The sequence below is a fragment of the Harpia harpyja genome, chromosome 19 (genome assembly GCF_026419915.1).
Source record: "Harpia harpyja isolate bHarHar1 chromosome 19, bHarHar1 primary haplotype, whole genome shotgun sequence".
Lineage (NCBI taxonomy): Eukaryota > Metazoa > Chordata > Aves > Accipitriformes > Accipitridae > Harpia > Harpia harpyja.
This window is the reverse complement of record NC_068958.1, coordinates 11,657,932-11,685,749: the sequence shown is the minus strand read 5'-3', so window position 1 is coordinate 11,685,749 and position 27,818 is coordinate 11,657,932. Positions and strand designations below refer to the sequence as shown.

The following is a 27,818-nucleotide window of genomic DNA, read 5'->3' as shown; positions in this document are numbered from 1 at the left end:
TCCTCTTTCCTCCTTCCTCCTCCCCTTTCCCCTCCCCGCGCCGGTCCCGTCCCGCCGCGGCCGGAAAGCGCTCCGCTGCCGGGCAACGCGTTTACGACATCGCGGGACGGCGGCGGGTCCGCGACCATGTTCGGGGCGGTGGCGGCGACGGCGGAGGAGGACGACGCGGACTTCCTGTCCCCTGCCAGCGGGTGAGCGGCCGGCGGGGCGCAGCCGGGCCACCGTTCCCTTCCCTTCCCCGCCGCCGTGAGGGGACGGCGGCCCGGGCGGGCCGTGGGGCAGCGGCCCCGGTGAAACACCTTTGCGGTGAGGGTCGGGTCCCGCGCGGGCGGGGCTGCCGCCCCCCCTCCGCCTGCCCTGCGCAGCCCGGGGCTGGGCCTCGCTCCTGCCCGGCCCAGTGAGCGGCGGGCGGGCCCGCGGTCTGCGGGGAGCTGTCTTCCCGTGACTGGATTTAGCCCCGGGTCTGTGCCGCTTACGGTGGGGGTGGAGGGGGAGCCCGGCGCCCCCGGGAAAGGGCTGGTTGTCGGTGCGGGCCCCTCAGTGTGCCGGCGGGGCGGGAGGCGGGCAGGCCTGTGGCAGCCGGGGGGGGGGGGGGGGCTCCAGGGCCTGAGCCTGCCCGCCTGCCTGCAGACCCGGGCTGGGTTTTCTCCGTGAGCCCTTCCAGAAGGAGCGGGAGCTGCTCGGGGCTTGTGATGGAGGGGACGGGCGAGAGAAATCGGGGGTTTTCACTTAAATAAGGGTGTGAGTGGGAGGTCCTGAAAACGCTGGGTTGGGGGTGCTTAGACAGGGATGGTGACTTCAAGTGCGTTCAGCAGTTCTTAGCTTTTGTTGATACCGTTTTAGTGTGTAGCACATTCAGTTTTTCTTATGTTGTGTAACTTGTTGCCACTTGAAGATTGCTCAGCAGTTGTAACTTCAGCTGTGCTCACTCACCCTCTTCAAGGAGCTTCTGTTTAACAAGTCTTGTAAACTAATCCTCTCTCTTTTTAGCAAATATGTTTGGGGTTTTTGAAGCGTCTCATGTGAAATGCTGCAGGTCCACTGGCAGTGGTGGTGTCCTTTGTGCGTTCTGCTTCGTAGTTTGAAATATTCACTTGCCCCATGATACCAGGAGTAGGGTGAGCTTAAATGGGCTTCAAGCAGAAAAACTGCAAATAACGTATCGTGTAGGAATAACCTACTTGCCTGCAGCATTAAACCTTCTGCCCTTAGATGGGAGAGCATCTGCCATTTAAAACTTACTGGAAGAATGTGTTTCCTGGACATTTCAAGAAGAAAAATTCTAGTGCTGAATGGTGGCTTCTCTGTCGTCACATAGGTGGTTTTTTTTTCAGTATTGTAACAATCAACTGTTTCATATGAGGGTAGTCCTTGTCATTGCTTTAGAGTAACTTCTCTGGTGTAGTTTCAGTCCTTGTTTGTTCTTTATAGGAACAGCTTTTGAGGAAATGAAACACAATGGTACCACTTACCCCAGCCTTTTCATCTAAAAGTTCTGCTTATTCAAAATCAAATGGCTAATTAGTATAGAGCTGCTTAACGTGCATCCCTTTATTTCTAAAGAGATGGTAGACACTTCATATTTGATATAACTTGGAATTAGTGGTGTTCATTATCTATAAAGCCCGTGTTAGATAAGGTAAAATAGCTTCTTTCTCTTTCTAGTGCCAGATTGGCCTCTCTCTTTGGTCTGGATCAAACAGTCTCAAGCCATGGGAACGAATTCTTCCAGTACACTGCACCAAAGCAGCCTAAGAAGGGTCAAACAGCAGCTGGTAAGTAACTGGGATTGAGCGTGGGGAAAAAACCTAGCAGCATGTGTCTTGCTGGGAGAATGATGGCCTTTGTGAAGAACAGCAGTGCAAATAATTCACTTGGTTTTCTTGAATGATATTATCCTCTAGTACCCTCCCTACACCTGGTTACTCTAGTGGCCTTTGGTGACTTTGGAACATCACTCTTTGTTTTTTCATCTTCTTCTGGAGTTATTTTTCCTTGGGGGAAGGACTACATTGTGGCATTGCCACTGGCCAGCGAATGTGGCAGTTCTGCTATCACTGACAGGTATTCTTGCTTTTTATTCTTTGGCAGGTCAGGCAGCCCAGAAGGCTCCTTTGGCCCCAGCAGCTTCAGGAGCACCATCAGTGTTCATGGCCACTGCGGTTCATGCTTATCGATAGTAAGTGCAGCAGTGGTTTCCTGCATCACCTGTTAGAGTCTGTGTCTCTGGGAGCTTAAGACCTAATCATAAAGGGAAGATGTTGGATGAGTGGAAAGAGACCATTGCTTGTAGACGTGTGTCTGCATGGTAGAAATGCTACAAGTCAATGCAAGTTTCTGCTCAAAAAAAGTTTCAGTTACTGTGCTGCAGTTCTGGGTTACACAGTTGTCAAATAAATAGCAAGTTCGGGATTTAGCCATTACAGGCAACTGCATCCTGGGGTGCTGGCCTGACACTTGCACAGTTTCCAGGCAGTTCTGTTGGATGCTTATGTCTCATACATTCCCTTGTGGAGAGCTGAGGCATGAGCATAGAGTGACAGCAGTAAAATTCTCTGTCCATTTGACACTGCCATCATGTAAAAACTCATTTGCCCTGGATCTGTGAAAAGAACAGTTTTCAACTCAAACTCAGTAATGTATGCTCCTGTAATCTGTGGGCAAGCAACACTGTTGCAATGTCTTTAAGCTAAGAAAGGCTGCCTAACATTTTAGTCATGAGGAGAGGGACCTGAACTCTAAAGAAGAAAACCTCAGCAGCAGCAGAGGGAAGTCTGAGGCAGGGACGGTTCTACAGCTGAATATCTAACTTGTCTTCCAGTACAAACGGGCAGTACTTGAAGCAAGGCAAGTATGGAGCAGCTGTAGTGGGGAACCATGCTACTAAAGAGGTGAGAAACACTTCACTTCTTTTTCTCAGAGCTCACCAAAATGTCTTTGCTTTAGATGTTGGAGGTCTTGGTTCCACTGATTGTTACACCTTCACCCATTTACCTTGGTGACATCTTTCTTTTCTGCAATCCATGAGTTTGTAAGATCTCTTACAACTTGTGCCTGAAATATTTTGCAATGTTTCAGGCACTGCACCTTTTCTAATGTTTCTGGAAGTGATTTTGATGTTTATTCAGAATGTCTTTGACAACTGGATCACAAATCTGTGCATGTGGAAATCAATATCTAGCAAAAGTTTGTCCAACAGTACAGAGATGCTTTGCTTAAGTTTTGTTATTTTGGTACCAAAAATATCTCTCCTTTCCAAGTACTCCTCTAAGAACATGGCACCAAGGTGCCCAGTAAATTGGTGTGTTTAAAAGATACTTTGAATACTCTGATCTGTCCTTGATTTTGGTGTTTATGGTGTTTCCTAATGTTCAATTCCTAATTCATGTTGTCTCACTAAGTTGCTTCTGCTTTGAGAAGAACAAAAAACCCAGTAGTTTGGTAAACTAATTCCTGAGTCACAGATCTGAGAAGTGTTCAGGTGTGGCATTTGTGGGGGAGCTGGGAAGGACAGGACTTGCCGAAGGAAGCTAATGCAGCCTTTCTCAGGCTGCCTTTGTAATATCAAAACCTGCACAGCTGGGAACATTTAGCAGATCGCTCCCCGTTCACCACCCAGCTGTGTTGAGTGCAGGTGCATAAAAGAAAGCACTTTTCCTTAGTGGATTGTGTCTAGTACAGCCAAATACATCAATAGAATGTTATATCTGCATTGTTTAGTGCATGGAAGGCTCTCTCCAACTTATTATTACTCAATCTGTTACGTTGTTTTATGCCTGTATGCTATGTATTGTGAGTCTTATGTATCGAAGGGTTAGTGCACCATCTTTTCACACAGTAGCTGCAAAAAAAATGTGGAATTAGTTAAAGCATCTTGCTTATTGCAAACTAATTAGTTTGAATTGCTTGATTCCTGTAGCTAAATAAAGATTGCATATTTTCAAGGGTTTTTAATAGGTGTTACAAAATTGTGTGAAGTATTTTTGCTATGAAAAATGCTGCTGCAAGGTGTATTTGACAAATACTGTAGCCTTAGGCTCAGAATTTGACAAAACACGTTAGAATTTAAGACATTATGAGTTTGTGCTTTTTGTTCTTTTTCCCTACCCAATTCCTTGTGGAATCCAGTACAGAATCCTCCTTTACATCAGTCAGCAGCAACAGATCGCGACTGCAAGGATCCATCCAGGCTTCATACTCACAGTAAGACTCTGGATTAGAAAAGCATTCAGTGATCTGTATTGTTTACAGAAAACAGAAGTTGACTCTGAAATGCTTTCTTAAGCCTTAGTTTATAGCCTTTGAGATCAAACAACTGACTGACACAGCACTAAGTGTCACAGTGCCTGGGAGCGCTGTTCTGCTCCTCCTCCTCCTGTGTATTGCACAAGACTTGCATCTGCCTTTTGCAGAGCACTTCATCAGTAGATTTCACAATGCAAGTTCGTACACTGTAGGAGGTATGTTATTACCTCTAGATCACAGAGGAGATGTTTTGAGTTTTGCAGTCCTACAATGGATAGAAACAAAACAAAATTCCTTTTGCTAATAATTTGTAGTTAAGTGAGTGAGAGACTAGAACTGAGCAAGCAGAAGGAAATGATAGCAAGGAAATGTTTTCTCTCAGAAATTTGACACTCAACGCTTTCCTGCTGATAAGAACAATTTGGAGCATTGTAAGTCCTAAAACAGGATCTCTCAGGAAGTTCTGTTTTCTGCCAGTTTTACAGAAAACTGGTGTGTTGATTTTTTAGCTTGTCATCAGGTGACATAAAATTTCTTGGTTTGACAGACAGAAATTTTACTCTGAAATAGTAGAATCTCAGTCCAAATTTCTGACCAGGATGCTAGCTTGCTCTTTAGTTTTATTAGTGCATTTTGAAAGATTGATGGGTTGTGTATTCAGCTTCTGGTGACATGGATTTTTAGAAGTGAGGAAGGAATGACTTCTCCAATTGATTCTGGAAGTGTAAATATAATTAATACTTATGAAAAGAAGATTACTTACACTTAAAAATCTCAGTATGTGTTATAGAACCTAGCTTCAAAGAAGCTTGTGAAAGCTGCAGCATCTATGAAGAACTTAATATTTGCTCGAGTATTTGAGTTATAGTAATTCTTCCATGATAGTGAGCACATAAATAAAAGCTAATTTGTGCATTCTGACCTTGGGTAGTAATACAGCAGGATTCTTCCTCTGCCTCTGCTTAATTTCAGTAGCTCTTATTTTAAGCTTCTTTTGGATGTGGATTTTTTTTTTTAATGTAGTTGAATGCATCTTTTCATGTATAACACAGGACTGATTTCCTTTCCCACAGGTTCAACCCAACAATTACAGTACGTTCTATGATGATCAGAGACAAAACTGGTCCATCATGTTTGAGTCAGAAAAGGTAGCAATGGATTTCAGTAAACAGGTAACTACTTACTCTGTGTGAGGTGTGACTTGGTGGCTTGTTTAAAACAACAGCCAAATCAAGATGTATCTCTGAGAGCACCTTAGTGCTGAAAGGTTCTAAGTCAGTCGTACTTTTTCACTGAAGTTCAGCTTTGAGTATCTGCCTGACTGTGATTGAGGCAGATCTGTGATGAGCCTGAGTCTTGTTCATTAGATACAGGCCTCTGGGGCAGGGAGCCTGTTACTTCTGACGGGATTTTTGATCAAGATTCTCAAGTACTGCAAGACCAATGGTTCTGTAGAGCAGAGGGTATTTACTCAGCAAAATTCAGTACAAGGAAACATGGAATGCCTCGTAAGTGCATCTATAAGCAGGGGTTGATCAGTACAGTAAGAAATGCATCACATCTGTAATGAGTTGTAGTGGAACTTGCTGCTCTGTTTTAATGGTCAGAGACATTGACAGGCTTTCCTTCTGCAGGTATGCATTGCCAAATGCAACAGCTCCCCAGTGCTTGATTCAGTTCTCTACCAGGATCTCCTTCTTGGAGAAGGGCAAGGAGTAGAAGGAGGAGACTCTCTGGAGATTGCCTATACGGGTTGGCTGTTCCAGAACAATGGGCTTGGACAGGTAAAGACATTTCTGCAACCTCCTGTTACTAAGTGAGTGTGACAGTCACTGGAAGGAACTTGCCGCATCTAGCATAGTATTGGTGCTGATGTTAAAGGTATTTTTTCAGTCGCTTATGGCACCATAAGTGAGGTCATGTGTGTTACCTATAGAATAATAAGGGATTCCATTACTGTTCAGGAAGAGGCAATTGAAATGCTTTTAACTTTCATAGGCGCTCTCACACATAAATATTAATGACAATGGTGAGAAGGGACAGTGAAACTAGCTATGTTCCTTTGCAAACAGCTTGAGGAAGTGATAAGAAGGGCCTTGTCTGACACAAAGCACATCTCCAAATATCAAAAGAATGAGATTGCTTTTACAGCAATCCTCTACATCTGTATCCAATCCAGTTTGCTAACAAGCAAAAGAAATTCTTTCATGTTTCAATACCTTTAAAATACTTCTGCTGGTTTTATTATTAGCGAAAATCATGACAAAGGGTTTTGCATTTGCATCCATCTGCAGTTGAATCTTTTTGCTATGAAAAAGGGCTTTCTGTTTTTCATTTTTAGGGGATTTTTTGTTTGTCTTGGTCTGTCTGGCATGCTTCTCTCTATGTACCAATGGTACATAGCAGAGCTTACTTCTCCTGAAAGAGTTGTTCAGCTGCATATGTCTTAGTTTAATGTATGAAACTTCTAGACAGTTGTTTGCTGCTTGATACAAGCCTGTTGCATAGTGTTTTACTTGGCCCAATCCTGTCCTGACCATCAAGCCCAAAGCAGTTTTAAAGTCTGAGTCTCCAGCTATCATTCACTTTAAGAAACTGTACTGTGCAATGGACTAGAAGCTGTAGCGATGCTCTGGCTTACGTCTGTTGAGAATTAGTTTTGGAAATAGCACATAAGAGATTGTAGGAGTTTATGGAATGTGTAAAGCAGCGTTCAGAATCTTGAAACAATTAGGAAATCCATGTATTTTGTGTTTTTGTTCTTCAACTCTCTAGGTGTTTGACTCAAATGTTAACAAAGACAAGCTGTTACGGCTAAAGCTGGGATCTGGAAAGGTCATTAAGGTAGAACTTCTGGCACTTTCATTATAATAATTGAAGTCTTAGAGCTTTGAATTACTGAAGATCTTGTTCAGGATTCATATATGCTATTTCTGTTTCATGTTTCATTTGATAGGAAACACCCTGTAACAGCAACTCACTCAAACTTTATTTTCTTCTTAATTTGCACAATATAGCCCAGTCTCCTTTTCAGTGGCAGTGTTAGAAAGAAGTTGTCCTGTTCGGTAAAAAGGAATCTTCCTGTTTTCAAGAGCTGGCGGGGGGGTTGTCTTTGTTTTTCTGGAAGTCACTTAATCCATTAACTTGTTCTCAGGGAACTTTATTTCTAAAGGAGGATTTCAATTTGAGAAGAACTTCAGATTCCTCCCCACTCGTGCCTCAGAAGCAGAGCATCAGACAGCTCTGATACAACACCTGGGAGAAGGGCATGGGAGGGTGAAGACAACTGACAAGTTTTAGGATGGTCTAGTAAAATATAATACTACTGCCTAGAGTGGTTTTACCCTCTAAGTCAAATTGTGAGGGTTTTGGCCATGGAATAATTTTTCAGTCCAGGTGGTGTGATACTCCCTTATGTTATTGCATAAAATCAGGCTGCGAGTCAGAGATGCTTTTGTTCAAGTCACTTCCATTACCCAAGTAATTCATATATGATCTGTTACAAATTGTCCTTTATTGAAGATGCACTATTTTTCTACTTTATTTGTTTTAACATGTATCTTCTTATTAATGTTGTCTGGGTCTAGTAGTCATCTTGTTAAATGCTGGCATCCATTTGACAGTTTGCATTGCTCTGACTTCTAAATCTCCTTCGCTACAACTGTTTTCTGTGGGTCATTGTAAATCTAACCGTAAGAATTCGGAAGTGATCTCTCAGTGATGTGGAGTCCTGTTCTTTCCCAGAAGGCTGAGAAAGGTCACCATTGTGTCCCCTCCAAGCCACCCGCAACTGCAGAATTTGTGCACACAGCACAGCATGCAGTTCTTTTCTCCAGGATATCACGGTAATCTGTGATAGCTCCTTAAGTTAGATATTTAAAACTTGAACGAGGTTTCTGGAACCATACAGAGACCTGGAAGCCTCCAGCCTTCATGCTAGAGATTGCTGTATCTGTTTGGTTTCATTATGAACATGTTGGGAGCTGCATCTTTATTCTTAAGTTAATGTTGCAATTTATAACTGGCCATTAAGATTTGTTGTAAGACGAATGTGCTGCAGACTGAAAATAAATAGGGTATTAAAAGAATCTCTATATGTGTTTTGGAATCTTCTGTAACTGGTGCCTGAAGCTGTCTTAATCAGTGTAATTAAAAGAAACTGTAATGTCACTGATCAAACTGTTTACTTTCTCTTCTATTGTGTCTCTGAAAACCAAAGGGCTGGGAAGAAGGAATGATGGGGATGAAGAAAGGAGGGCGAAGGTATCTCATCATTCCTCCGGCATGGGCCTATGGGGCTCAGGGAGTGGCTGGCCGTGTCCCTCCAGACTCTACTTTAGTTTTTGAGGTGGAAGTTAGGCGGGTGAGTGTCTTCTGCCAAATGTTTATTTTACATCTGCTTTGTGGCTGTTGGGTGGCAGCGTCTGTCTGCAAGGTGAAAACCTGCTGTTGGCATGAGAACTACAGCTCAGAAACTGTTATAAACCAAATACCTCAGGACGATACATATCTTTAATTTAAAAAAACAAAACCCTAAACCCAAAAAATCCCTCTAGGCTGTTTACTAAGACATGTCTATTCTAACTGTCCTGGGATCTTTTCATTGTCTTATTTGTGAGTCACTTGGGAAAACAAAATAGTCAGTGAGGAATGACAGGATGTAAAGACTCAGCTTCTCCAGTTCTGAATCAGTTGTATGCTTTTACTTGAAGTGCATGAGGAGTAGTCATCAAAAACAAACAAGTTGCTGAAAACTTTTTTGGGAACCCAGAAAACCATCTTTTTTGTTACGTGCTTTTTAAGGTAAAGTTGGTAAAGGAATGCTCTGGTTCGGATGGACAAAGCGTCAGTTCAAGGGATTCTCCTGCACCTTCCCCGGTACCAAATTCAGATGGCTTCTCTGCAGACACTGGTTTATTGCCTCCATCTACGATACCTCCAAAGCCTGGGTAAGAAGCAGCACGGTTATAACAACTCGCTGTATTAAAAGATGGCAATGCTCATAAACATCCAGCACAATGTTGCATTAACACATCATTTGGCAAATGTGGATCCTCTGTGTGCCAGCTTAGTGCCATCAGTGTGGCAGGGGAATGCTTGTGAACAAGACTTGCAGGAAATTCTCTGCTTGAATGCTGACTTTCAGATTTAAAGAAATTTAAATGGGCACAGATGAAAAGTCATTCCTCTGCAGCATTACTGAGATCTAACATGATTAAGCTGTATGAGTACTGCTACAACAGCTTTCTCATCTCAGGTGGCAGTATAGTCATAAGTTGGTCTTAGGTTATGGCTGATGGGTTTAATTGCAAATTTTACATTGTCATTTGTTTCTTAAATTAACTAAATGGGTTAGTTATCCTTTTTAGGGAGTTCAAGTTTAAGTGCTCTTTTTGTTGCCATAAGTAGTTTGTTACTGGACTTGGTTAAAATTGTACCAGAATGTGGTCATTACAGCAATCAACAAAATCAGCTTTCTGTAATCAGCCATGAATGTTCTGAAATCTACAGATAGTGTTGCGAAGAATCTTCCAAAAGTAAGGTAAAAGAAATGCTCACAATATAAGAAAAGGGTTTTCCTAGGGGGAGGTGTATTTGACAGTATTTAGAAATGCAGAATATTGGATCCTGAATTTCATTTTCGTTAAGCTCCAATATCAATATACACCTGTTTGGCTTTTCAGGGAGCCAGCTGTTCGGGCCAAGTCAAACTCCATCAGTGAACAGCTAGCAGTAAGTGTTGTTGCTTTTTCCTAACTAATTTGAAGCCTTAGTAGGGAAGCTTGGTTGGTTTCACCTCTGCATTCAGAGTTGCTGAAGATAAAGTGAACCTCATGCAAATAAGATGCTCTCAAATGTTCACCTTACTAACAGCAGATTAGGGCCTTGCTTTTGAAGGTATTAGCAGAACATGAGGAACCTCAGTCCCAGTTCCTACTCTTAAGTGCAAAGTTACCCTGACCTTGTGGATACTCACAAGGTTAGTTGTTGTCTTGGATAAATGGACAAATTTAGAATGGATAACAGAGTAATTGGGACATTCATTATAAGTTTATGTAGCTACATGAGAAGAAGACTTTTTGCATGTGCCTCAGGATAGAAAAAGCTGTTTAGCAGCTTCTTGAACACATTTTCTTCTTGTTGCTGTGTTTTGTGCAGGGATAGATTTTCTATGTAATGACAGTGTCATCCCAGAAGGAGAGTATATAAAGCAAGCCAGATTAACAAATCCACAGCATTATCTTGTGTGCTTGAAAGTCAGTTTTTCACACAGTCATTGAAAAATTGAAAGAACAGAATTGTTAAGTCAGTGATTTAGAAGAGTGTAATCCTGACAGATGTGTCTGTAATGTCTGAAAAGCCTGGGCAGAGCGATGAAGGAAGAGTAACTGCAAACATTTCTTTTAGAATCCAGATGTAGCAAAGGCAAAGCTAATTTCTCGGATGGCTAAAATGGGACAGCCCATGCTGCCTTTCCTTGCCGGGACAGCAGGTAGTCAGCTTGACTCCAGTGACTCGGAAATAGAGGTACATCACCAATCACATAAATGTAATCTTTTTTTTGATGTTTTTTTACAGCGTGAATTCCTTAAAGTGGAGTCTGTAGCAATAGCTCTTGCTTTGTACAGGGAAAGTGTACTCTGTTTCTGTGGCAAAAGGGTTTAATGATTCCACTGTTCCTATCGAGTTCAATTGGGTTAACTGGATAACACCTAGTCTCGAGTGATCTTGGGTTCAAACTGTTTGCTCATTCTTTAGCATTCCTTGTAATATGCAGAAATGTTTTTAGGATCCAAATACACTGAGAGGGACAGCACAACCAGTGGCTTCATCTTCAGTGAGACCATCGCAGCCAGCTCATGCAGTACTGCCCACAGTGTCAACACAAGGTAATATGCTGGTGAGCCTGGGATTGGTATAGAGAAGTTTTGTTTATTTGCAGGCTTCAAGTACAAGGGCTGTACAAATAGAGGATTCCTTTCAGGAACTGAAGTGGGAACTGATAGATAGCTTCTAATAAGGCTTGCTGATCCAAAGCTCCATAGGTAGACTAATTCATAAAGCACAAGACTAAGTCCTTGGAGTATGTCTTCATTGTGATCTTGTGCACACATGACTGCTTGAGGAAGAGTAGCCACGGTGCATGAGCCGCTCTGTCACTGTGTGTGCTGGGGTGGCACTGAGATTTCTAAGAGGACATGTGATTTGTAAATGGGACCCTTACAAATCCTTTCCCAGTGAACAGAAATTTTTTTTGTTCGAAAATGATGGAAATAAGAGCGAAGGGCATCAAAGGGCTGGCAGCTCTGGAGCAGGCTCGACTTGTCTTCTCATGATGGAATAGTAATGTCAGCTGCTGGTCAGCTGAGCAGTCTTTAGAGTCAGTCTGAGTAACATCTTGTGTCAGTAAACTTCAGAGCTACCTTTGTTTGAATGAAAAGAGGTTGTCTAAATGTAGCTAGAAGTGGAATTTCTGTGAAAGATTACTTTTTTTCTTGACCTTTTATCACTTGCTTGACCGGATTTAATTTTCACAAGGCTGCAGACAGGCTTGTGTTAAATTTTTGTCTATTTAGTGATTTTTTTTGGCCATTTCACACTGGGTGAGTTAAATTATTTCTAGCTACTTTATGGTATGATGAATTTTTTTCTTCCTTTTCAGTACCTCAAGGATCTGGTTCTACACCCCCGGTATCTTCTGCTGCTTTAATACCTGCAACGATCCAGCCCCATTCAGCTCTGCCTGGAGGAGCACAGGGCTTTCAGGTACCAAAATGAAATCAAGGACAATATTGGCGCTTCTGTCCTTTCTCCTAAGTGTTACCATCTTCTCCGTTGCTGGGAGCAAGGACTTCATAGCAGCATTTAAGGATGAGAATCCCAGGCTGTTTCCTGTGACTCTTCTGTGGCATTCTCAGGTTTCCATCACATGCCTCTTAGAATTTAATCAAAAAGGGCTAATTTTCTGTTTGCTGATGGCTTCTTAAAGTTGAACTAAGAATTAGCCAGACTTTGTTTAATATCTGCTTTTGTAGTGGATAAAATAAAAACTTTTAAGTATTTGTAGAGCCAGTGAAAACAAGCATTTTATTTGAAATTTTTCTTGGGCATGGTCTGTTTTTCTGTGAGAGCTCACGTGCACACTTAATGTGGTTTTGGGTCATGGTTTTTCATCCGGCAAAAGAATAATCCTTTTAAAAGGCTTGTGCTGCTGCTGCTGTAAAGTGATGCAGTCTGCTTGCTAACAAGGAAGCGTTGGGGGCTTAACACACAATGTGTTTTCCACATCAGATAGGGAAGACAAAGCTATTGTACAAACAATTCTATGAAGTCTAAAACCAAGCTTTTTACTGTCTGCTTTCTGTAGTTATTTTCACTTAAGCTATTTTCTGGAACTTTTGGAAATCAGTGGCCTATGTCGCATAGACGCACTGTTTATTTTTAAAGGGTCCAGGCAGAGGAAGAAAACGTTTGATAATGAATAAAAACAATATGAAAACAAAACACCCCAACAAAACAAAAACAACAACAAAAAAGAACCACAACACCCCCCACCCCAAATCCAAAACTGGTGTGGTATTGCATTGCTTTGGCTTTGCATTTTCCTTGTGTTGAAAATGAGGGAGGTGTGACAAGTAACAAGATAAAAAAGATAGGCTTTTCTGTTTGTTGAAATAGAAACTAGTCATTAAAGTGAAGTTTTAATCTGACAGTGATTTGGGTGTATTGTTTTGAAAGTTTGACCCTGATGTCCTGAATTCTTCTAGAAACTTGGCCCAAGTTGTATTGTAATTTTTTCTTTTTTCCTTGTCTGAGAGAGTAAACTGGTAGGAGTGAGGTACTCATAGCATTTAATGCATTCTTCAGTCCGTTTAGCTCCTTCTGATGAGCACTGAGCAGTAAAGTTGCAATCAAGTTGTGTTGCACTTTGAGCCCTTCCTAGGAATAGCCTTGTGTTCAAGTTAGCATAACTTCAGTGAGCTGTTCACATGCTGATCTTTGCCTCTCACAAACATGCTTTTGCTTAAACTTCAGTGAAGAAGGTAACTTATTAAGCTGTGGTAACTTGAACACATGTCTAAGCCTTGAAAGAAGAGTGACTGTTGTTTTCCCTTTACTATGACTGTTGTGTAATTTGACTTCCAGCTCCTTAATTCTGTTTTTCTCTTTCCAAATATCATCCTTGCTCTGGGGCTTAAAAAACATGAAAACTGCTTAAGTGTGAGGAAGGGGGGAAATATCAAAACATATTCTAATCTATTGAACTTGCTCTGCAAGGCATATCCAGGAATGGCATTTGCTTACCCCCAGACTGCTGCATCTGCTTCTCAACTCCAGCCTGTAGGACAGATGTATCCCACACCTTACCAAGGTATGTTTAAAAAAGTACATGCTTCACAGAAGGCTGCAATACCTGCAGTAAACTGTTTATAATGATTTAGGTAGCAATGGTAGCATACACGTACATATTCATCCTGTCTGTACTGCTGTGCTGTTTCACAAATTCTTATTTTTAATACCAAATGGGGGCAAACATTTCCCAATAAATATCCATCTTTTTCTTACATTAAGGAACTTTGTGCAGTGTGAAAGGGGATGGAATTTCTAGGTGTAATCCCAAGGCTGTGTGTTACTAAAGGTATTTTGTAGATGATGCTTCCAGTTATAAATATAACTGTAATAGTAAACAGCTATCCTGCCAGCCAGGGAAAGAATTTAAGTGTACATGTAGAGGCCTTTACTAAGTGAGAGGACATAGCCCAGAAAAAGGCGCAACCTAAGAAGGACTAAAGGCATTTAACCAACCGTTTAGGTAATCCCTGTTGGTGAAGACTTGAGTATAGCTGAACTTTCCTTGGAGCACGTTTTTTTTCAGTTCAAAGTTTCAGAAGCCATCCTTCGTTCCTATTGTTCGATTGTACCTCTTTGTGTACTACTGTTCTAGTGTGTCTGGGAGCTTTGCTCTTGTTGACCTAAGTGCTGTCACACAGCTCAAGAATTTCCTGTAGTCATAAACCTGCCTATTCATGTTATTTGGAAAATACCTGTGTCATTATTTTTCCAAATACCATGTCCATTTTATTTCTGGGAGGAGTGGCTGTCCTATCTGTCAGGCTTCAAACTGCTGAGCATTGCTTTTGATATGTCTGTATTGCAGGCATTTTCCCCTTGTGACTATACATCTCTCTCCTTTCCATTCAAGCACCCGGGGATGTTACTTCCTTTTTGATGACAGAAGCTCGGCAGCATAACACTGAAATCCGAATGGCCGTTAGCAAAGTAGTAGATAAAATGGATCATCTGGCTGCCAAGGTAATGTATGGCATAGGCAGGCTTGTTAACAAAGTTACTGCTATTTGGTCTCCAAATGTCTTAGGAGTTGGCTCTATTTAAATGCCTGCCTTAAGGTTGTAAGTGATGTACTAACTTAGTGAAAATTTCAATATGATCAAACCTTGAAGTGGTGGCAATTCAGCTACTATGAAAAAGCTAAGCCTAGGCTTGGGGGAAGGTGCTGTCTCTTATTGTCTTAAATATCATATGATGCAGTGTTTGAAGAGATTCATTGCCCTTCAGGAGGTGTCACAGTTGATACAGTAGCGTATACCCTACAGCTGATCAAATGAAACACTGAAATGGATCTTTGCAGATGTCTCTTACCTACACCCATAAATTCATTTCATCTGGCTTAAGAATGGCTTATCCCTGCAGGTGGAGGAGTTGAAGAAACAAAACACTGGTAACGGCTCACTGCTGCCTGGTATCTCCTCTGTTACTATGGAAGCTTCCATGATCATGAGCAATATCCAACGTATAATCCAGGTAAGCATGGCCAGCCTGTTTTGACTACTTCCATGAGGAACTGGAGCCCACGATGTTACTCCTAATGAGGAAAGCTGTACTGGCTTGGCCCAAATGTCCATCCACCCATGTGTTCTGTATACAATGATTTCTACCCCTCTGCCCCCAAAAAAAGCTGTTCTCAACAGTTTGTGGTTTGGGTACTTTCCGAGCCAGAGTTGATATATTGGTATTTAATAGGCCTTGGCAAGAGGCTCATGTGGGAGAAATTCAGCCTCTTAAACCGTTATGGACTTAACCCACAGCATCCTGCAGAACGGAGTTTCACAGCTGAAGTACCATGCTGCAAGAATCACAGCCTTCTGTTTTTCACTACTTAATCTTAGGCTTTGTAGTTTTTCTAGGCAGCAGCCTTACAATCTTGGGTTTTGTGGGTGAAAAAGTCAACCAGACACAATATTCTCTAGAATGTGGTTTGGCAACCACTGTCCCATGCCAGGATTCTTGTTAAGTATAGCATGGCGCCTTCCCGTGACGTTACCACAGAAGGTGATAAGTCTCACCACTGTACTGCATCTGTACAAAACAAAGGGTTAGGTACTGCTGCAGGGAAGTCTGAGTAAGATGAATATTCATGCTTGGGCTATGCTTTAGGAAAATGAGAGACTGAAGCAAGAGATATTTGAGAAGAGCAGTCGGATTGAAGAGCAGAATGAGAAGATCAGTGAGTTGATTGAGCGGAATCAGAGGTAAGGAGTGGGGAGGGTACAGCCTCTCTGTATTTGCAAAGACTTCTAGCTTACACTTGGTTAGGCATAACTAGGAGGGCTGTTCTTTAGGGTAGAGACATGTTCTGATATTTAATTTTTTTTTTTTTTTTAAGGCATTAAAAGTGTGGTTTCCCCCCCCCTCTCTCCGCAGGGCATATCTCCAAAACTGTGGTTTACAGTAAATGTGAATGTGTAAAAGGGGAAAAAAAACTCATGCTATCTTCTTTGAGCACACTTGCTCTGCTTCTTGGAGTTACTTTACTTTTGCTAGCTTTTTAGTAAGGTGGAAGAAATTGTAGGGGATGCAGTATCCCTAGTTCCACTGTTGGGTGTGTGTTCTATTCAGTTTAAGAAGGGGAATGACTTGTTAAGGAAATTGCAAAGGTCAGTGGATATCAGGTTATCAAAATCCATGACTGTGTGATAGGAACATTAGACTTGTTGCAGAGAGGTAAAGCACTTATCCAAACTGATATAATCTCTGCTGTGCCCGGCACACCCATTCCACCCTTTTGAGATCAGGCTCTTCTTAGTTCAGGTTATCACGCAAAATTGTCTGGGACTTGTCATGAAGAAAACTGCTTTGAAATATCACCTTTTCTCTCCGAGCCATTTGCTCCAAGTCATGTATTTATGTAAATGCTCATGCAGTCTCCCCTGTTCACAGATACGTCGAACAAAGTAACTTGCTAATGGAGCAGAGGAACCATTCACTGCAAACAACAAATGAAAACACACAGGCAAGAGTGTTGCATGCAGAACAGGAGAAGGTAATGGTGACAATGAGCAGAGCCATAGACCTCTGGCTGCAGCCAGGGAAGGGGCTTGTTGTTGCACTAAAATATGCTGAAGCCTTGTTAGTCAAGGCTTAAGTCACTTCTCTTACAAGACAACTGTAGTTCTGAACTTATGTTTTGAAAGCTGTTTTGAGAAAAAAAAGAGTATTTTTGTGGCTTTCATGACAAAAGCAGCACAGGGGATATAAACGTAGATCTTTATGCTGTCATAGCTTTAATATTCTTATCTTGCATGAAAGTGTCTGATTTATTGTTAACTTTGTAGGTGTATGGCCAACATGTTGAGGAATGGTGTTTATCACAGGGCTTAGTGGCATTGAAAATGTACTCTGTTTATTTAGTTGCACTGGCAGTTTCAGAAAAGTTTTATTCCTTCTGTTTAACTGACATAGAGTGAATGTAGCTATAAAAAAAAATTATTTCCTACTAGAGTTTCTTCATTGCACTTTTGCACTTCTTTATTAATACTAATCAAAAGCTGTTTGTTTCTACCAATAATATATTGTCCTTTTGTGAAAGGGGCTATTGGGAAATAGCTTTTAAACCAGTTAAATGCACTTATGCATGGCTGCATATCCTCTACTGTCCACTTATGACAGCATAGCCCAGGTAGGCTAGCTTTGAGATCTGTAATTGCATGGTGTCTTGTATGCTTTCTCAAGCACTGGCTTCGTAAATTACACCAAGTTCAGTCTTGCACCATGCTCCCCTGCTGAGTTGTGTATCTCTCCAGTTCAAACATGAGATGGCAAATGCTTGCTCTGCATGAGAACCATAACTTGGTGCACCTAAAAATGACAGAAACTGCAGCTTTCCAAAGTATGCTAGAAGTATGCCAAAGAATAGAGCAATATATGCCTGATTATTGTATGCTGGTGTGAGCAGACAGTAAAGGAGGACTGTATTTTTCCACTGAAAGCCCAGATTGCATAACTGTAATACGTAGGGAGTGTGAGAGCTTCTAACCAGGAATAAGTCAGATTGAAATAATAAATAAAATCCCTTTCTGTCAGTGAGCACAACATCCAGCTTGTGTGATAAGTAACTTGGGGAGGAAGCATCTTTTGGAAGTACAAGATATGATCCTCAGGAATCTTTTGGGCCTCATCTTCAATAGGACTCCACTTAAGCAGTCACTGCCTAGGGGATAACACTATTACATGAATAGACTTCAGGCCATGACTTGCACTGGGAGAAGATTTCCCCTAGTTTTGTGAAGTATTGACTGTAAATATGAAGGCTGGTATTCCTTCCGCTTCCTTTATCTAACCTAGCTTGCTCTGTGACTGCAATTGCTGAGATCACTATGGACAGACAGAATCAGGGAAGAGGATTTTAAGCTATTTTATATATTCTTTACTTAAAAATAGGGACTCACCATTTATTTTGTGATACAAGCCAGGCATCTGTACCCAGGATCAATGAGAAGAGGTATTAGTAGCATGCCGCTTTTGGGTTATAGATCTTTGACCCTGGCAGAGCACATCACAGCTTTAGACAAAGACTTCATGTACTGTAATGATAAGTAATAGCCCACACTCTACAGTGCAGTGAAACGGTAGTCACTCATAGGACTGCTGCTACATCTGTGATGTATAATGTACCTGTAAGGATGTGTAATGTACCTTTAGCTTCTTTCTTTTTAAGCCAGGCTTCACTAGCTTTCTCTGTCTAAGGTTTTACAGTTCTTGGAATAATTTAAAGGTTTCTCTGGCATGCCTTAGGCTGCTGTAATGAAGCATTTTGCTTTTCTGATGATGATTAATGCCTCTGCCTTTCAAATTGTGTTCTTAACTCTTCCTGTTTCCTGTCACTGCTTTCTCTTCCTAGCACATGCTGCCAGTGGATCGGGGCTGGGACCAGGTGAGGCAGTGTGTCTGCTGATTGTGTAGGTGATAGATAATAGTGCCCTAGATAGTGCCAGCCCAGCTTCCTCTTGAACTAGTTAGAAGCTAATTGGCATGAAAAGAAATGCCTCAGATCTTGAATTAGCACAGATCTTCAACTTGGAAAAGGGCTTTGTAAGTAGCAGTGTATCCACTGCTCCCCTCTTTCTTGGGGAGCCCTTTCAAAGAACTTTGTCACATTGGTGCTCGTTTCACCTCCCCTGTGGGAGAAATAGGACATGATCATATAATTGTCAGAGCAGACACAGATCACATAAGATTCTTGGTACCTGAAAGCTGGAGGCTGGAGCTGAGCTAGTAGAGATATGAAGCATTCACTGCAGAAACTTAAGTCTCGTAACAGTTCCTGGCATAGGATTTCCTTTTTATTTTTCTTTATTTGCCATTAAAGACAAAGGCAAGTGTTAAAATAACCTTTCCATATGCCATGGGGTTTTGGTTTGGTTATAGCATGCTAGGAGTTAGTATCTTGAACTGCAGTGAGACATTTATGGGAACATAAGAGGAAAGCGGATCTGGTTTTAGCCAGTCTCTGTTGAAATGCTGCCTCCTCTTTAAAATTAATGGTGTAGTATCCTAGCCTTCAAGGTCAACGCATATTCATCCTTACCATAGTTGGAACAACTTTGCTCACAGCTCTTCTTTGCCAGAAGCTGGTGGTCCTAGTCTGAAGAGAAACACTTTAGTTCTCTTATGGGGATAAAGCAGAGAGAAACTCCAGTTCTCCTGAACGTAGCAGTTACAAGAACATGGAAGCCTGTTGGGAATCTGAATATAGGCATAGATATAGAAGCTATTTATGTATTCCCTGCAGCAAGTGAGGTTTTCTGATGGGTGTAGTTCTGTCTTTGCAGAGCATCCTCTGAATTTTGTGTCGTGCAAGATTGGGAACATGACTTTGCATCTTTGTCTTGATGCCTTGAGCCTCGCCTAACATACTGTTCACAAGTTGTCTGACAAGCTGTATTAGTACCTGGTTTTACATGAGTCGCTGACTTTGAGCAATACTAAATCTGAACAGGTCAACAAGTTACTGTGAGAACTATGCTCCAAAATGACAGCCTTGCCCGTGCGCGCACCTCAAGGTGACTATGTGCTGTGTGCTCTGGAGGGAAGGTGCTTTTTTGAGTGGACAAGCGTATGTTTTGTGTGGCTTTTCAATGATTTGTAAGCTTATTGAAGATAATTAGATGTTGGAGCCCAGGCTTTTACTTGAATAGATGTTGTCATAGCCTGAAAACTCTAAGCAGTGCCACCAGGCACTGGTACTAGTCTTAAACATGTTTAAGCTTTTCAGGAAAACTCACTGAGTTGAACTGATGTGGTGATGAGGTTGTTGGTGGCCTTGTGCAACTTCCTAGTCAGTCTGGACAGGTTACATCCAAAAAAACTCACAGTAATGTGGCAAAAAAGTTATCATTACCTCTTCAATTTGGAGATGACTGTGAGGTGCTGGATCCCAGCACTTCCCTGATAAGGTCTCCAGTACCTTATCAGCTCTTCCTCTGAGATCAGTTCTGGCACCTCCTCACACTCACATACCCCTTTTTTTTTTTTCTCCCTTTTCCCTGCTCCATTTTGTGATACAGGCCAAAGTTGCAGAGGAGTTAGCAGCTGCCACAGCACAGGTTTCCCAGCTGCAGCTGGAGCTGACTGCCCACGAGAAGAAGGAAATGGACCTGCGGAAACAGCTGTCTGCTGCCTTGCAGGAGGCAGAGCGACATGAGACGCAGCTCAACAAACTGCAAGCACAGTTAGCAGGTAAGACTTCTTGTGCCTGTTCCACGTGAGCTCCTTTATGTCATTCTTTTTCCTCTTTTATAAGTCACAGGTTTTTCCTTTCTTCTGCGGTATCTATTCCTGCTTTCCCCAGGATCAGTCACAAGGGTATCAAAGAAGGATATTGATGCACTGAAGGGTATGTCTGAAGGGTATGTGCATCCTTGTTACTACTGAAAGGAGAGTGGGCCAAATCAATGAACAAAATCATCCTGTCACAGGGATGCCTTTTGTAGAAGCAATCTCTTGGCATTACTGTCTAACATCTTGAAGAGGAACCAGAAATGTTCCAGTGGTTGAAAAGTTAAGATAAAAGCTGAGGTATAAACATTGCCATTTCACCGAAGAAGCTCTTGATAAAGTCTAATTCCCAGTGCAGGTGCAAGCTGTGTGTTGACTTCATTGTGCAAGAGACACTGTTCCTTCCCATCAGCCCCCAAATGCACTAACCTGAAATATATGTAGCACTAAAACCCACAGTAAAGTGTATTTTTGCAGAGCTCCAAGAAGCCTCTGAGGACACTCAGACTAGATTCAAAGCTGAGAAGCAGAGCCGCAAACAGCTGGACCTGAAGATTACAGCATTGGAAGAAGAGCTAACAGACCTAAAAGTGGAAAAAGAGACTCTTGAAAGGGTATGTCCAGTGCCAGCATTATGGAGAGATGCAGGGTTTCAGTTTGCTGAAATTTAACCCAACATTCTTGCTCGTAAACATGCAAGTTAGGTAAATCTTGACTCATCTGCAGGCAGGGATCCCTGTGCTGGTGGATCCTTTGTGCTTATGTGATTTTTTTTTTTTTTTAATATCTCGGCCAGTAATATGTTAACCCTCCTACATGTAAAATAATCTCAGCTTGATTTTAAAGTGATAAGATTCCCTGCTCAAAGAAGCTCTTTCTGCCTGAGGAGGAGAAGCTACTTTGGTGCAGTCTGGCCCATTCTGTGTCCTATTCTGTATTGCAGAATCTTGCAGAGAGGAAGAAGAAATCCCTCTCAGAGAGAGCTCAAGCAGAGGAAGAGATGGAAGAAATACGCAGATCATATCAGCAGGAACTGGACAAGCTTCGACAGTTGCTGAAAAAGGCACGGACTTCAACTGACCAGGCAGCAGCAGAGCAGGTGAGGAGTCATGGCAGCTTCTCCAACAAGTGTCTGGAAGACTTGTAGGAACCTACAGGTAGGAAATAGTTGTGAAAATGCACAGGTGGTAGAAGAATGAAAACATTATCTGCTTGATTTTAGGGGTTAACTTTAACACAGGGTTCACTTTGTTGTCTTTCTAAAATATCTTTGCTGGTGTTTGTTGGCCCTGCTTTTAACTTTGGGATTTACACTGATGTCTCTCTAAGGAAGTGCATGATTTGAGTAGGCAGGAAGGCTGCTAGGTCCCAGTCATTCTCTGACTGAAATCACAGGCCGCTGACATGGCTGTAGAGTTTTGGTGCAACGTTGATGCAGGCTGGCATGCAGCATCAGATTTAGACTGTGTTAAAGAGTATCAAACTGAGGAAAGGAGAGGTGCCAAATTAAGTTCATAGTAGAGAGAAGAATACAGGACTGCTGATGATTGAAAGACTGCTTAGAAATATGCCAAGAGATCTGAAGTCTGAGCCAGACCTTCAGGCCAGCCTGAGGGATTGTGGCTGGAATTGAACTCTGAGAGGTGTGGGCAGGAGCTGGTGAGAGCTGCAGGGCTGCCATCTGCATGTAGGTATTCCAGCCTAGGGCAGGAGATGTTATCCAGCCCCAAGCTTTCAGCCACTTGTTGTGCAAATAGAGATTGGGTGTGTGTGTTCCTAATGATCTCTCTTACATGATGGGCAGCTATCACTCATCCAGGCAGAGCTGGAATCCCAGTGGGAAGCCAGATGTGAACGTACGCTGGCCTCGGCCAAGGAGCAGCATGTTAGACAATACCAGGAGGTGTGTGAGCAGAGAGATTCCCTGCAGCAGCAGGTGTCCCAGCTGGAAGAGAAGGTAATGGGTTGTTCTTTATTGCTGAAATCTAATGCCAAATAACCAGTAACTGTAACCAATGGTCCTCTCCTCATTGTCGCTTGACTTTTTAATTTCTTGACTGTTACGGAATTTGGTCTTGTCTGCAGGATGTGTCTCTCCTTGCATCTGTTGGGCTGGTGGGCTAGTGAATTTACTGCTGTAGTTCTGAATGAGGGAGAGCCAAGATGATGTCAGTCTCGGACTAAAGCGACAGCTACAATCTCTTCTGCTTATCTGCACTGTTCTGAGTGATTGGTTTTGAGCAGAAACTGTTTTGAAGTGGGTGACACTGAAAGGGGCTGTAAGCTGATGGGCTCTAGTTCTTGTCTTTCAGCTTGTGACTCTAAAACAGTTGAAAAAAGCAGAGGAGCAAAAATTGTCTGAATTTCAGCAACGTTTGGAGCAACTAGAGCCTATCAAAGAGAAGGTAAAGGGAATAACACAGCAGCTGAATATGAACTGGAGTGCAATAATCTCTAGACTCAGTCTACCTATGTCCAGAATAACAAGAACATGAGGTCCAGAATATGAGAGGGAAGGAATAACTTCACGTTGCTTCCAGCAAACCTGAACAGGTCCAATGATGAGACTCAGCCCACATTTCACTTAGATCTCAGTAATGCTCTGCCCATTCTTCATGTTACTTGAACTTGAAGAGCTAATGACATGATTGTGGATCTCCAAGGTTTTGGCTTGGTTGGATATCTTTATTTTGGTGCTCAGACCTTCAGCCAAGTCTTTTGCAACTCTCGATCAAAGCCCTGCTTAAAACTCCACTCAGCAATTTACCTGTCACTAAAAAACAGTTTACAGAGAACCTGTTCATTGCAAGCTGGTGGTGTCTGTGAAGCTGTTCTAACTTTCAGTTTCCCTTCGGCAGTATTCAGCCTTGCAGTCTGATATTGTGGTGCTGAAGGGTCGCTATGAAAAACGCATCAGAGACCTGGAGAAGGATCAGGACAGATCTTCATCTGCAGACTTCACAGAAGAAGTGAGTTTGACTATCCAATATTTCTCCTTACTAAGCAAATCTATTTACCTTGAATTATTTCTCTTTGAGCAGAGATAAGAAGGAAAAACATTATTTTCTCTGCAGAAGCACTGTGTTTCTAGTAGTAGGGTCTATAGAGGCAGAAAGGATGTGATCTTCCTGCTGCCTGCTTTAGATCTGAGGTTTAAATTTAAAAATTGAAAGAATAATAAGAAATAAGTGTCAGTCTGCCTTGGGTGTGTGCAGCCTGCCTCAGTTTTGGAGGGATGGGTTTAGTGTATATACAATGGTTCTGAAATAAGATGTCATGATGTATTCTGCTTCATTACGGGAATTTCTGATTTGAAAAGTGGGTTCTTTGAAAACCACGTGTCTTAGTTTGGATTTATTGTTCCTTCACCTGGAGAAGAAGTATCTGATGTTGAGTCCAGTGCTTCACATGTTAATGAACCTATCTTTGTTTCCTGTCATCTTCTTTTCCAGGTAAAGAAGATAATGAATGGTGTGTTTCAATCTCTTCGGGGTGAATTTGAGCTGGAAGAGACATACAGTGGCAGGACAGTTCTGGGTGTTGTCATGAACACTATTAAGGTACAACAGTTCTAAGAGATACAAGGTGATCACTGTGAGAGAACGAGTCTTGGGCTAAAAACACAAATTTATGTTGTGAGTCTGAAATAACTGTGAAGCAGAAATTTGTTGTGGGTGGTAAAGCAGCCCGGTAGTAGAAGAAGATACAGGGATCTGTGATGGTTTATGTTTAGGGTATAACCTACATTCTCTCTACTCAATTTTTTAGACTGTAACACTGCAGCTACTCAACAGGCAGCAGGAGAAACTAGATCATGACAGTAAAAAGGAGGAATCTAGAGCAGGAGCAGCGAGACAGGAGGGATCACCTGGAACAAAGACTGACCACGAAGAGCCTGTGCAGCATAGCCCAGCACAGTGTGTTGCGTTCCCAGCTGACCCTGGTGAAGCAGCCACAGGTTCCATGGTGTCTGACCAGGAAGGCGAGTCTGCTCCTCTGTCTGCCAGGCCCAGAACTCCTGAGGAGGAGCAGGTGACACAGAGCAGTGGGATGTCAGAAGAGGAGAAGGTCCAGGGGGAGCATCTCACTTCCACTGCTGAATCCTCTCTGGATCCTGATAAGGGGCCTGTACTTGCAGGACAGCCTGTTCCTGAGGTGGATGAGAACTTTGTCCCAGCCAAGCAAAGGCAGGAGAGCAGTCCCATCAGGGAAGCTGAGACTGAACACAGTCCCTCCAGAGTATCTTTGCAGGCTGAAGTTGCAGAACCTTCTGCTGTAGAAGCCAAGCCAAGAGAAGTGGATGTGGCAGTGCTTCCAGAAAAGCCAGCTGCAGAGCAGAAGGCAGAGGAGCCTGTGGGAGGTTTAGAGCCCCCTCCCTTAAATGGTGAGGGAGGGAAGTGCACAGACCCATCAGGTGGAGCTAGCTCTGAGGAGCCTGCTTCAGTATCCAACACAGCAGAGCTGAGCTCAGCTATCATGAAAGAAACCCCAGGACAGCAGAAACTGGGCTCCAGCCCGAGGCAAAAAGATTCCAGGTAAGATGTGACTCCTGGGGTAGCCACAGTCCCACTTTCCTGCTGATCAGCTCAGTCTGGTGTGGCAGCACACAGAGAGGCTGGTACAGCTGCACTACTACTGCAGGGCAGCACACGTGGTCAGGTGAAGCACCACCACGACGCTAGCACTGGATGGCACAAGGCAGGTGCTGGCAGAGACCAGGCTGTCCAGGGCATGCTCTGCTGGGAGAGCAGTTGCAGAACAGGCTCATGTCTGAGCGGAGGCAGTGGTGCCATTATCCCTAGTGAATGGTTCCCAGCTGATTGTGGAGGGGAGTATGCAGTTTCTCTAGGATCTGATATTGGTGGCTGCCAGGTCCCAGTATCGTTCTGCACTGGTGAATAGGACATGCCCTAAAAGTTTGCCTCCGCAACAAAACTTTTCCATCATTCTTTAATAGAACTTGTAAAACCAAGATCCCCATAATCTGCAAGCAAACTGTTAATTCTTTATCTTCTTCTAGCCTCTTTGAGGATGACAACTTCTTTGAAACAGCATCTTGTAAACCACTGAAGCCTCGAGTTCCCTCTGAAGAGGAGGATGAGGAGGAAGTGGTATGTATTTATATCTTTCTACTCCTACTAAACTGCTTCAGGCATTAACCTGTAGCTTGTCTGTGAAATCCTTCCCATGGCAATGGGGGACAGAGTGGCTCCTGCTAGCTGAGCTCAGAGCTTCCTGTATGTTCTCTGTATAAATCAAGAGTATCTGGGTTGTTTATTGTTGAGCTTGGAGGAGTTGCCTGGGATGAGATAGTGATGACAAACTCCTGCTGGCATGAAGTAAGTGAGACTTGCCAGGTTAATTGAAGGGTTTTAGCGTCTTGCCCCTGTCCTATCCCTTTTAGCCTGTAAGCATGTCTCCTGGAATATTAAGACATCGCATGAGAAATACGAAAACTTCAGTAATGAGACTTCTTGATATCATCTCCTTAAAGCTGATGGAGATTTCAGAGCCAGAACTGTGTAGCAATTACTAAATACTGGGAAGCTGTTAAGACTGACAAGTTTCCTTCTGGTTTGATTTCCAGAGCATGAAGGGACGTCCCCCTCCAGCTCCACTCTTTGGTGATGATGATGATGATGATCTGGACTGGCTGGGATGAAGAGCCAGCTGGTGAGCCTATGAGCCCTCTCCTCTGGGCATGGCCTCTTCCTGTGTGCTTAGCACTTAACGAGCTGCATATGTGGGACAGTTGTGAACAACCAGGGACTTCCCAGGCTCTTGTACTGCAGACTGATGGGACCCATCGCTCTGACCTGACAAATGTGCGCAGAGATTGGGACGAGCTGAAGGAACCAACCAGTCTTACTGCACGTTTGTATTGCTGTCCTACTTCTGTGAACCGTTTCATTAATCTGAAAGTTTATGCAAATATGAACTTTGTAAAGTGCTTCAGAAGGACAAGTCTGGCAGGACCCTGCAGTAGGAAACTACTTTAAAAAAAACCAAACAAACAAACAACAAAAAAAACAGGCTAAAATCTTGTCTTCTTCCTCAGTGAAGATCTCTGGAATATTTCTCTTAGTCCCCAGGGTGGCTCACAGGGACTCTACACCATCTCATCACCATGTATGAGCAATGTGCAGTGGGAGATTCGGCTGAGAAACCCCAGGCAGGTGTGTTCCTGTGAGTCACCAGCTCTGCACAGGCAGCTTGGGGAAGCCCCAGGGGCTGAGGCAGTTCAGGTCAGCACTGTTGTACATCTCCAGCTGTGGCGCACATGGTGCTCACTGACCCATGGCCTGCTAGGCAGGGGGACCTGTTAGCAGTACTGAAAGTCAGGGCTGTTAGACCAATGCTTCAAGCACAGATGTAGCATCTAGTAATTGCTGTTGTAAGGAGCCAACTTCCTAGCTGTGTTTTATGGAGGAGCCCAAGGCTCACAGAGGCCTCAAAAATAATTCATTTGTGCAGCCAGCTCATCTCTCTGTATCCAGAGGTGAGAGGTGGTTTGGTTTTTTTGGTTTGTTTTTTTTTTTTTTTTGCTGGGTTGTTTCACTGGCAGTGAAAGCAGCAATAGATGTGTAATGTGCTTCTTGTCCAGAGAGAGAGTTACTGTAGGCAGCCAAGCCCATCTCCTGTGCCTTTTTTTCTGCTGCTGTTTAAAGGGTGACGATCATAGCACAAGTTAAAACTTAGTGATGGTGGGACATAAGCTATAACCCAGCCTCACCTGGGCCAGGGGTTTGGGGAATAACTTTTCAGACTAAGTGGACCAGGAGGGGAAAGCAGTAAGGATAGACAGCTGGGCAAACACGTTGGGTTTCTCATAGCACTTTTACTTCTACACTCACCGGCTCTAATGCAGCTTAAAACTATGAGCAGGTCTTTGTATCTTTAAAACAAATAAAACCCCCCTTCACTTAATAAAATGGAAGTGTTTCAAATAATTCTACTACAGTTTAGTTTCTACAACTGCCTCTTATCATCCCTGAACTGAATTTGATCTGTGTCCTAAATACAGTTTCTTGGGAGGAAAAAAAAAAGAATACTGGGCATTCCTGTTCTGGAGTGTGGCAGGTCCCTGCCCCTGCGTTGCACACTCAGTGTGGCAAATTGCCAAATGCAGCTCAAATTCTGGAAGAGACCAAAGCCTGTGAAATAGCCAGCCTGCTGCCATGCAAATGCTTGTCTTGCAGGGTAAACTTCGCTGGGGTTTCAAGGGGAGCCATGCCAGAAGTCAAAAGCACCGGATAGTTACTCAGTGCTGAATGTGACGATGTGTGAGACTCAGATTTTTCTGGGGGTCCCCTTCCTTGTGCCGGTCTGAGTGTAGGTACCCTTATGTGGCCTCTGGACCCCCCCATCTGTGGCAGTGTCCTAGTGGAGGTCATTGCTAATACTAACAAATCCCACTTCTAGTTTCCTGTTACAGATAGACAACCTGAGGAATTTGCATTTCACTTCTTGAAAAATAAAGTGCAATTAAACCTGTA

The 27,818-nt window shown here is 43.0% G+C and overlaps 1 protein-coding gene across 8 annotated transcripts; it reads left to right on the top strand.

The window, feature by feature from the left end:
• The first annotated feature begins 10 nt into the window (after positions 1–10).
• On the top strand, positions 11–27,818 carry FKBP15 (FKBP prolyl isomerase family member 15). Of its 8 annotated transcripts, none has more exons than XM_052814884.1 (30): positions 11–191; positions 1,666–1,775; positions 2,092–2,179; positions 2,822–2,891; positions 4,129–4,203; positions 5,319–5,417; positions 5,880–6,029; positions 7,021–7,089; positions 8,465–8,608; positions 9,049–9,194; positions 9,930–9,978; positions 10,654–10,773; positions 11,036–11,135; positions 11,909–12,012; positions 13,525–13,618; positions 14,450–14,559; positions 14,959–15,069; positions 15,703–15,797; positions 16,486–16,588; positions 18,446–18,478; positions 20,112–20,283; positions 20,800–20,936; positions 21,266–21,421; positions 22,127–22,279; positions 22,635–22,727; positions 23,181–23,291; positions 23,775–23,882; positions 24,091–24,857; positions 25,343–25,433; positions 25,910–27,818. In XM_052814884.1, exons 1-30 carry the CDS (start codon positions 127–129, stop codon positions 25,982–25,984), a joined length of 3,798 nt encoding a protein of 1,265 aa, XP_052670844.1. In that variant the 5' UTR covers positions 11–126; the 3' UTR covers positions 25,985–27,818. The 8 variants fall into 8 exon arrangements, with proteins under 8 accessions (XP_052670844.1, XP_052670842.1, XP_052670845.1 ...); XM_052814882.1 differs by lacking the exon at positions 2,092–2,179 and adding an exon at positions 1,905–2,064; XM_052814886.1 differs by lacking the exon at positions 11–191 and adding an exon at positions 222–306.

Coding starts and splice junctions, on each gene's coding strand:
- FKBP15 (XM_052814882.1), top strand. CDS start 127: ATGTTCGGGGCGGTGGCGGCGACGGCGGAGGAGGACGACGCGGACTTC. Junction 15,798..16,485: donor TTGATTGAGCGGAATCAGAG/GTAAGGAGTGGG, acceptor CCCTGTTCACAG/ATACGTCGAACAAAGTAACT. Junction 21,422..22,126: donor ACCAGGCAGCAGCAGAGCAG/GTGAGGAGTCAT, acceptor CATGATGGGCAG/CTATCACTCATCCAGGCAGA.